The sequence below is a fragment of the Malania oleifera genome, chromosome 10, assembly GCF_029873635.1.
Source record: "Malania oleifera isolate guangnan ecotype guangnan chromosome 10, ASM2987363v1, whole genome shotgun sequence".
In the NCBI taxonomy this organism is placed as follows: Eukaryota; Viridiplantae; Streptophyta; class Magnoliopsida; order Santalales; family Ximeniaceae; genus Malania; species Malania oleifera.
The window spans coordinates 36,994,655-37,005,836 of record NC_080426.1 but is presented as its reverse complement, the minus strand read 5'-3'; the positions used below and the strand labels follow the sequence as shown (position 1 = coordinate 37,005,836).

Genomic DNA, 11,182 nt, shown 5'->3' with positions numbered 1-11,182 from the left:
CCCTTGAATTCTCAAATAGGTGTGTTAAACCAAGTGATTTTTTTTGCAAGTCCAAACAAACAAAAAATCTTTAAAAAGAAACCGTTGCAGTAGCATGATTCATGCAGCTTAATGGTATGATTTGATTAAAATTTATATATATAACTTTTACCAAAGTGGATAATCAGGGCTTTTGGTGATTAAAATTTACAAATTTGATACTCTTAAATATATGCTTCCAAAGGTGAATAATTTTAAAATTTGTTTGATTATAAAAAATATCTTTATTTTTATTTTTCAGTTTCTGTATTTCAAAGATTTTAAGCATTGAGAATATTTTTATTTGTTGAAAATAGAATATTATGTTGGTGGGAGGTGATGGTGGCGGCAACATGTGGCCTTTGGCATTGATGGCGGAATGTGGTGGTGATATTAGTGATGACCGCGTCAATAAATAGTGATGACAACCATATATGGTGGTGGCGGTGGTGGCGGTGGTGTCATCCATAAGCGAGCGTGTGTAAGGGTGACTGAAAAAATGGTGGTAATTGCGATGTTCCTGGCGGAGCAGAATGGTTGCCCCAGTGGTGCAAACTGAAAAAGGTATTTTAATAAATGTGATGGAGTCGGTTATTAATTTTTTAAAGTGTGACTAGAATACGTGAATACTATCCAATTAAAAGTAAAATCAATCTGTATTATTAAAGCATATATTGAGAGTTCGGTTACGCAAGGAGAAAGTAATAGCATCCTCTACACGTTCGTTCTTAATCGAAAATTATCTCTCAAATTAAATTTAATAGCCTTTTAAATTACTCCCTTTGTGAATTTACAAAATGTAAATAAATGAACAACACATATAATATACAATATGTACATATTCTCTAGATACACAAAGTTTGAAAAGGTCATATACTTTTGTTGCAATCATAGAAATAGAAAATCAAGAAAATATTATACAAAATATACTCCCAAAATTTTGAAATCTTGTAGAATTTTTTGTAAGTATGAAAATATTATCTTGGGAGGTTTGGGAGCTCATTTGAGAATGAAAAATTTTGCAAAGACAAATTTCCAACGTGAAGGATATTTGTATATTATTTTTTTTGTAATTTTTTAGAATTTTTAAAATAAATTTTCATATTTTTTTCAAAAAAAATAAAAAGACAATTTAAATAAAATAGTAGAATCAGGTCAAAAATATTTTTTTTCAATTTTTTTAATGATTTTTCTTGAGTTTTTGTAGAATTATTAATTGATTAGATAATATAATATAATAAACAAAATCAGACGAACCGGGTCAAGACCGGTTCGAGGGACCAAAACGGTTCAGAGAATAGCCGATCAATGGGGAGGTCAATCGATTTAAGGCCGGGTCAGGGCCGCAGCCGCGTGTCAGCAGCCGAGCAGTGGGTCAAATGTGACCCAGATCGACCACGTGGCTTCATCATGGCCGTTGACACGAGGGGGCGATCTAACGACTCTCAGAAAGCCGTGCAAGGCTGTGCGGATGTGGAGGTAAGGATGCCAGGTGTGGGGGACTGAATGGCGAACGGAGATCGAGGGGGCTTTTGGTATGGTGCCATCATGGCTATTGCAGGGCTGCAGAGATTGGATGACTGAGATTTGATTGGCCTGGATTGCTGACATGGGAGATTTGAGTCGTTGCCAGGAAGCCAAATTATGTGGTCGTCATCAAGGTATACTCGGATTGGCGACGTGGCGAGATCTTCACCGCGTTAAGAAAACAGAGCACGAACAGTTGAGATTCGACCACACAGTCACTTTATCGAATGGAAGATAGAGAGCCACGTGTCTTGATCCTGTGGTCTCGAGGCTTTACCTACTTAAACCCAAATTTTTGTCTCTCACCTCATTTCCATTCCCTCTCCTTCTCGAATACTCTCTTCCCTCTCTTCCTTATCTGTTCTTCCTTTTTCTTCTTCGATCGAAACTCAGAAACCCTAGGGTTTCTCCCTCTCTGTAACTCGCTCTGTCCTGTAACCCTCCCAATCTCTCTTCTTTCGTCTACAACTCTCTCCTCTCCAACTCTCTCAATCTCTCTTGTCTCTTCTTGCTTCGAGGGATCTGAGACCCTAAGGGTTTCAAATCCTATGCTCTCGAAAATCCTCCTTTCTCTTCGTCCTTCTCTGCTTCTGTTTTTCACTGAGGGTTCTCAGAAACCCTAGTCTTGCGATCTCTCACTCACCTCTAAGCTTTCTCTCTTTACCTCTTTTTTCTCTACTTTTCATCTCTCTAAAATACCTACAAACGAAACCCTCTCTTATTCCTTCCAATTTCTTTCTAACTGCACTTCAAACCTAGAAACCCTATTTCCCAGCTTCTCTTATTTCAACTCCTTGATTCGAGCCTACTGAGCGCTTTAGCCCTCTCAACAACTCTCTGAGGAGTCATGGTCCCAAATAAAAGAAACAACTCAAGCTTCCATTAGTTAGATTTGGATGACCTAAGGACCCTTCGGAGAGACCCTGGTGAACGGTGATCATCCACAGGGGCGTTCTGAGGCAAACGGTCAATGGTAACCTCAAGGAGGTTGCTTCGGCATCCAAAGATAAGTTTTTTTTTTTTTATTTTTTTATTTGAAAATTTTTGTATGATTATTTTGTGAATGGCCCAAGTGTGATATTGCTATGATCTGTGTATGCCTGTTCTGTGATTCAAGTCTGTGTGTGAACTTGTTTAGGGCTAGGGTTTCCGTATTGTTTGGATTAGGGTTTTTGCTTCGAAGGTTAGGGTTCAGGGATGAGCTTGACTCGTATGAACCTGGTGAGTTGACTTGGGTGGACCCGAGTGAGTTTAGTGCGCACATGCAAAGGGTTTGTGCTTGTGTTGTGGGCCCGGGGGTTATTTCTAAAAATGGGCTTGGGGTTAAAATGTTCTTGGGGCTTCGGGCGAGTTTAAAATTGGGCTTGGATTCAGTTTTAAAAACAACGGGCTCAAATTAGATGAATGAGCCTCGGGCCCCGGGATTTTTAAATGGGAACTTAGGCTGGGTGTTTTGAAAACAAAGTTGGGCTCGTTTAAAACACACTTGGGCCAGTGCTATTTTTAAAATGAATGGGCTTTAGGGGCTTTCAAAAAGAGCTTGGGCTGGGTATTTTGAAAATGAGTTGGGCCCTGGGTGATTTTTAAAATAGGCGGGCTTTGGGTTTGGGCTTAGGTTCGGGCTTTGGCTTTCTTTTTAAATTGAACCTAGGCTCAGTTAAGAATGGGGAGTGGACCGGGCTGTTTGTGGGCTTGTCCTGGGTCAATGGATTCCGGATCTTCTGGTGGGTATCAAAGGTTTCAAACCCAAGTTCGGGAAGGGGTTCGGGTCTAAACTTGAGACTTAAGAAAAGGGGGGGGGGTACCTACATTCATACCCACATAGAACCAGAGTATGGATTAAACAAAACAGTTAAAGAGCAATTTAGATTTCACCTTCACCTTCTTTCTCCTTTGGTCTTCTTATCCAACTCGTCTATCTGTCTGTGCGCACCTTCACCTTCTTTCTCCTCCGGTCTTCTTATCCAACTCTTGTGTCTATTTATGCGCGTCTAATTTGGTATTCTGAATGTGTGGTATGCCCTTAGTATGGTTCTGCTTCCGGTGTGTCTGTTTTGGGTGAGCTTCTGAGCTCTGCTATCTACTCTTTGCACTTTTCTAAAGCTCTCAATTCCTGCAGAGTCTCCTTCTCTCTCTAAATTTCTGTAGGGTTTTTCTAGCTCTCCTTTTCTCTCTCAATCTCTACAGAGTTTCTGTAGAGCTTCTCTTGTAATGCACTCTGATTATGTGTAGGGTGCACTATGCGAGCCTCCCTATTTATAGGGAGGCTTGGGGTCTGATTTGGCGCCAAATTGGCTTCCCTTCCAGCATGGATTAACAGAATTTCCTTCTTTATTCCCTGATGCTAGCAGGGAATATTTTCTAACAACCTCATTCTCTGTCATTGCACATGTGATTTCAATTTTTGCATTTTTTTCCCAATCAACAACTGACTTTGCTGGTTTTCTTTGTGCGCGGGAAGCTTCAAGGTGTTCTATGGCAGCTGGTAATAGGGGATTGGCTTGGTTTCTTTTGTATTTATTATTTATTATTTTTTGTAATTTTTTTTATGTATAATGGATGTACCCTCATGTTCCTATGTACTACAACATTTCTTTGTACCTTGTATTTGCACCTTTTTTGTATATATTTTTTCTGTATGTACCATGTGCCTTTGTCACATTCCCTTGTACCTTACAATCATTGGGCACGTGCCCCCTCTTCTCAATAAAATATATGACTTGATTTATACATTCCAATTTTGAACCCCCAAAATTCCAATTTCACAAGTTGACCAACCTTGCCAAAATGACATCTCGTAATAAAAAAAAAAAATGATCTTAAGACTTGCAAAAAACCTGGTTTCAAAATTAAAAGACCTAATTTGAAAATTAAAAGACTCAATTTAAAAACTTTTGAAAGGCTCGACTTAAGATCTAAAAACTCGATTTGGCATTTGAAGGACTCAAATTTAGAATTCCTAAACTTAAATCACAATACTTAGCCTAATAAGGGAAATTGGTTTTGAAATTACGGGGCCTCAATTAATAAAAGAGATTAATTTTGCCACTAAATGAACCTATATTAAAACCAAAAAGACTCAATTTAAATATCTAATAACTTGATTTGAAAACTTGAGAGACTCTATTTTGGAAAATCAAAAACTCAAACTAAAAATTACAAAACTCAATTTCAAAGGAGCTCGACTAACTAAAATCAAAAGGAATCAAGTTTTATTTTTTTGAAATTATGGGGACTTAGGGTCTTAGTTTTGAAAAAGGGCTCAATTCAAGACTCAAAGTCAACCCTTATTACACTGGGTCTTCTTGGGGTGGGTTGGTTAAAATTGGGTTGTCTACCGTGGTAATGAATGATTTCAATGATGGTGCCAAGATAGCATCATTTCGGTTAAGAATCATAATTTTTTTATTTAAAATAATAATTTGGGCATATTTAAAAGGAGGGGTTGGTGGTTATGGACAGAAAAGCAATGGTGGTAATGGCAAAGACTACCATTGTAATGACCCGGAGATTAAAATAATTAAGAAATATAATAAATGAAATGGATCAATGGATAATAAGGGAAAAATGAAGGGATTTTTAAAAGAAAAGCAAGCCTCGTCGACGAATGTCCTATCTTCGTCGACAAGTGCCTTTCTAAGATCGTCGACAAACACCAGTTCCTCGTCAACGAAGGAATCCCGAGAGAGTATTTTTGGAACTCTGAATTTTGGCGACGAAGGTATTTTCTCGTTGACGAAGTCTCTACAGTGCCTTGTCGACGAATCCATGTGTCTCGTCGACAAAGCCCTGTCTATAAATAGATTGTTCTTCATTTTTCAGCGTGAACTCTCTCTCTCTCTCTCTCTCTCTCTCTCTCTCTCTCTCTCTCTCTCTCTCTCTCTCTCTCTCTCTCTCTTTCTCTAAAACGGTCTCCCAGCCTTCTCTCTTTGATTTTGGACTGGATTTGACCTGGTTTGATGATCTGGAACCACCACGGGGTTCGTAGGATCATTCTTTGCAAGGCTGTAGGAGCTGATCGTTGGATTGAGGGGTTTGGAAAACATCCCAAAATCAGGGTAAGTGAGTTATTTTGGGATTTCCTTAATGAATAATGTTATTTGGAGCCTAGAAAGTAGTAAATATGTGTTTTTCCTAAAATATGAGGTAGTTGGAATTTATTTTAATTAAATAGGATTTTTAGATTTAGGGTTCAAGTGGACGCTGTGGGTATCAGTTCAGGGATCCTATCAGCATAGCTCAAAAGTTAGGTAAGAGGGAAATTTATGTATTAAATCAGGTTTTTCATGAATTAAAATAGATTATGTGTTATATATATGTGTGTGTGTGTGTGTGTTTATGTGGATTTAAAATGCCAACCATGTAAAACCATGTTTTCTGAGCATAAGAATGCTTATATAGCTATATATGTGAAAGTAAATGGATGAAAGTGAAAAGTAATTTTCTGAGGAATTTATGTAAGAAATAAAATGTAATTTCAGCATATAAATGTTAAATGTGGGTTGACTTATTTTATAGGAATATGTATGAAATTACTGTTAAATTGTGTGGCATGAGATTCTGTGCAAATATATATATAAAATGTATGAGATGCAGGCTAAGCAAGTAAAGTATTGAAAGTAAAATATGATATGGACAATGTTGTCTGTGTATGTTAAATGCAACCATATAAATGTAAGACAGCTGAAAGACAGTCATGTTAGCAGATTCTAGCGTATTTCTATGCGTACTAACTGATGATGACTAAAAACCAGCTGTAGTACAAATGAATGAAATAAAAATATTATGCAATGAAATGACAATGTAATGAAATGAAATGTGAAACGTGAACGATATAAATGGGAAAGAGTCACTTAAAGTGAAATGCAATGTAATGTTAACCTATGAACATGAATGGATGTGTATGATTAAATAAAGATAGAAAGAATGATGTATTATGATATTAGAAGTATTTATGTACGTAGAATATGCTATGATTTGGGCGGGGCGTACTCTTTTCCTGAGGGCTTGCTGAGAAAAGCGAGTGCACTAGTAGTTTCAGATGTGGCAATAGCTGCATAACGTACTAGGGCAGAGGAAACCTACTTGTATGGATAGGTAGATTTCCCTATCCTTAGGACCTTTGCCGGTAAATTATTGTTGAACTGTGTGAGTACGAGATTAATCTAATACTTGAGGGCTTATTGAGTAAGGTGAGCGTCCTGATATGCTTTAGTTGTGACCTTAGGATTACCTAAGTATCAGGGTAGAGGGGTGCTACTTGTATGGGTGGGTAATCACCTCTATCCTTGGGTAACCTCGTGGGTAAAAATATTTGCATGTGATTGTTTAGGTTTAGAAAACGATTTCAATGTTATGATAATGATTTTCAAATGTATTTAAAATGATATCTTTATACCTCATGTTAGCCACACGCTATTTTAATATATATGTTTCTTCCCTTACTGAGATGTGTCTCACCCAAATATAATTATTTCTTTTCCAGGACATCTTTAATGTCGGGCTTAGGGAGCTCGACAATATTTAGTCTTTTTAAGGAATATAAAGCAATAGGTTATATGTTGATGACGTTTTGGATGTAAATATATATGTTTAATGTTTTATGTCGTTTTATGTCTAAGGATGTTGAGGGATGAATGATTGTGAAAATGCTAAAATGATTTTGGAGATATATGTATTTGTGGAAATGTAGGTGTTGGATGAATTATATGGAATTTAGATAGAGATAGTAAACTCTGGTATTACGGTATTGTGGTATTACTGTATTATGGATTATGGAGATTATATTTATGTTTTTTGTTGCGTATATTATGAATTATGGATTATCAGAATTATATCAATTATAACGCACCAGACCCGAATTTAAGGGTTCGGGGTGTTACAACCATAGTATCCAATGTGATGTGGTGGGGAAAGGGAAGGGGGTGATGGTGTTAATAGTGGTGAAAAATAACTATGGTATTATTAACAATTGGGGTTAGGGGCAGACTGTGGTGAAAAAATTATGTTCAATGTAAACTTTAAAATTAAATATTATGGACCATTTAGTGTCATTTATATTGGAGTTTTCATATTCATTAACGACTTATTTAAAACTTAGAAAATATTGAGAAAGAAAAATAAAAATAAGGGGTCCATTTTTTATATTTAGTTATTAAGAAAAATGAAAAAGAAAATAAAAAATATGTTAAGTTAATGAATAAAATTTTAATTTTACACATCCTTAACATTGGATTTTTCTTAATTTTAATCATATTAGAATACTTTTTTTTATTATATTTGATACAGAGGGAAAATCTAGGGATAAATGAATCTCCTTCTTATTTTATTTTTTTTTTTCATTTTTTACGTCTCAAATTTTTATCCAAACTATCCTAAAAGAAAATGAATTTCCTTCTATGTTTTTTTTTTTTTAAATTTTGAAGTTTTTTATTTTTTATTTTTTATTTCCAGGGCTATTTTCTTTTATAAAATTTAATATTTAGGGTATTTTTTATGATTAAATATAGTTTATATAAAATTTTAATGAAAAATAAAATAAAATATAATTTAAATTATATAAAACTGAAACAAATAAAAGTTTGAAAAGATAATAAAAATCATTCAAAAAGTGTTTTCATAATTTTCAATCTTCGGTTTCAATACGATTATCCTTGCAATACTAAAATGTGAATTTAAAATTATGGTAGTTAATGAAAAATAATTACATTAATTTTTTATTTCTATTATAATATATTTTAATTTGTATTAATATCGTGCATTTTTGTACTCTAATTATATTCACTAATTGTTATTTAATCCTAGAATAAAGATAAACATGCATCAGCCACAAATGTGTTAAAAAATTCAGAAATCTACAAAAAAGAAAGTTCATTCTACTAAACACATCCTTATAATAGAAAATATGAGAGAGAGACTTGCAAGAACAATTCCCAACTTTTACTTAGAAAATATGAAAAAATAAACTAAAATACGAGAGAAAAATATTCTTTAACTTTTACTTATGAATATCTATTTTTTTTTAAAAATAACTTATATTGATAATTTTTAGTTCAAAATCGTTTAAAATCTAAGTATATGATTGATTGACTAAAATGTGACATGTTTAGGTAGCCTAATATAATAATTTATCTAATTCAAATACTAACATGATATGTACTATGATGAAATTGGTACATGATTTTAAATTTTATATGAAAGAACCATTTCTTATAAGACTCTGTCAAAATAGAATTCAATTGGTAAGGGCGACTTGTGACCAAAGTCACGGATTTGATTCTCTCTTAAGACATTATGTCGGTGAATTATCAGGAGTGCATCAATGGGCGGACGACTTTCACCCAAGGGTTTGATGCTGCTTCCAAAGTGACACGATGGTGACTTAAGCTCCAAGATTATCAAAAAAAAAAAAAAAATTCAAAGAGTCACATTAATTGCTCAATTTGTTAGACAAAAGATTTCAATAGTAATAGGTAGGTAGATTTTTTTTTTTTTTTTTAAAAAGGACAATAAAAACGAGTACATTACCACATTAAGAAAAGAAAAGAAAAGAAAAAAATGATTACGATCGTACGCTATTATGTATTTTAGTGAACATCACAAGTGATGTGACACCGCTTATATGAGATCTTCTTGTCGATTATGTGTCACAATCTTAACATGTAAAGAACTAGATTGTATGGATACATTGTTGATAAGAGTAACCATTTGGTTAATATATTCCATTTTTTAATGAAAAAATTAAACGTGTCACGATTCATACATATAAATTATTATCTTTTAAACATTTAAATATAAGAAAATAAATTGGGGTGGGTACGCAGTGGTATATGTAAGATTAATATAGTTCTAAAGTCAACATGAATGTAAAATTGTGTATCTTAGGTCCGACATTTAAGGCTCGAAACTTTCATATTAGAGGTATGAGTGTGAAATCGAAGAGGAACAACTACGGAAACAAGAGAGGAGAAAGAATTTCATTTAAAATGATCCCATATCATTAATAAAAAAAAAAACCCAAATTAATCTCGTATTATTATTATGAATATCAAACATTCAAATATACGAAAGTGTCAGGATATTATTTTTCCTCTCATTTTCGCGGTCGAATTTTTTGATTTTTTTTTTTTTGCGATATTTTAAAGAAAAAAAATAAAGTAGATAAATAAAGGGGGAGTAGCGATGTAAGTTTGAGACCACAAGTGTCCTTGTCGCGAGGGAGGAGCAAAAGTATATTTGGTAGATGAAGGTAATGAAGAATCAAAAATGACAATCACTAGTTGCAAGGGGCATAATGCATATCCTCACGCCCTGCCTCCACCACTCCAAAACACATATGGTCCCTTAGTGTCCCCTAAGACTACCCAAATTGCGTGTCCCCTGCGCAAACAAAAGGTGCATGCATGCTTGGACCAAGCCAAGGTGGTCACTATACACACCTTAATCATGATCAAAGTTCTTCTCATGGGTGGTCACTATACGCACCTTAATTATGATCAAAGTGCTTCTCATGAGGACCCAAAATATGTTCACACTAGTCCACGTTCACACCATGTTTTGCAATTGGGATGGGCACCCGGTGCTGATTAAGCTAAGGCCCCTCTCCCTCCCCCTGCACATTGAGAAGGGTTATGTAAACAGGGTGCCGCAAAGTCCTGCAGGAAAGTTCGAAATGACGAGAAATAATAATATTAAAGGTTTAATAGAATCGTCACTAACTTGTTATCTTTTTAGGTGCTGTTAGTTCACCTAATTACTACTTGTTGATTGGTTTTTAGACTAATCTTAAGTCAAGAAATCAGTAGTCTTGATCTGCATTTATTAGAGTTGGGATTGAGAGTTCAATCATGTGAGGGGGATGTACTAGTACCCCCTGCACAACCGTTCTACGAACGATATTTAATTAACCATGATGTATCCTTAAACTAAATTTAGTGTTCTTTAACTAACTCCTTAAAATGTAAATAAATATTAAAATTTTAAAAATAAATGTGAAGTAAGGTGCGATTGAGAAATGTCTAATTAGACATCTAAAGGAGGGTATCTTATTAGATAAGCCCGCCCTCAGAACTAATATAGATGAGGTATGAGACACCTCTTTATCCTCTGTTTAATCATTGGGATGCACACATAAAAAATAAAATATATACAAATAATAATAAAAAAATTCATTGAATTTGAGCAAAAAAGTCCTTAGAAACATTTTTAGGTTTCCAAAAATTTGTAAGAAATTTTCTGGAATTTTTTTTTCTGGAATTTTTAAAGACTTTTTTCTCTATTTTATTCATTTTTTATATTTTATATTTTTATTTTTTTTGTTATCTGAGTAAGAAATAACTCAATTTTGATTATTTTATAATATTTCTGATTTTTTATGATTCCTTAGCGTTGAAAAAGCCTTAGCGTTGAAAAAGCCTCGATCGACCAAACATAGGAAGTCAAAGTGTTGACTTGAATTTGGATGACCGAACTTGTGCGTTGAAAATGCCTCGATTGACCAATCAAGTGAAAAGTCAAAATGTTGACTGTGGCTCAGGCGACTGAACTTTTTTGAACTAAACGTCCACAGTCAACCGAACCCGGGACCTGACTTTTTCCAATAACTCGGGCATCCGAAATTTACGTTCAAAATACCCCC

The 11,182-nt window shown here is 34.5% G+C and overlaps 1 protein-coding gene across 1 annotated transcript in view; it reads left to right on the top strand.

Annotated features, from left to right (window-relative positions):
* The first annotated feature begins 1,326 nt into the window (after positions 1–1,326).
* The window catches only part of LOC131166616 (uncharacterized), a 28,955-nt gene continuing 19,099 nt past the window's right edge, over positions 1,327–11,182 (top strand). The window contains exon 1 of the mRNA XM_058125201.1: positions 1,327–1,497. Within this exon, the coding sequence (XP_057981184.1) occupies positions 1,327–1,497 (171 nt within the window). The remainder of the gene's footprint in view (positions 1,498–11,182) is intronic.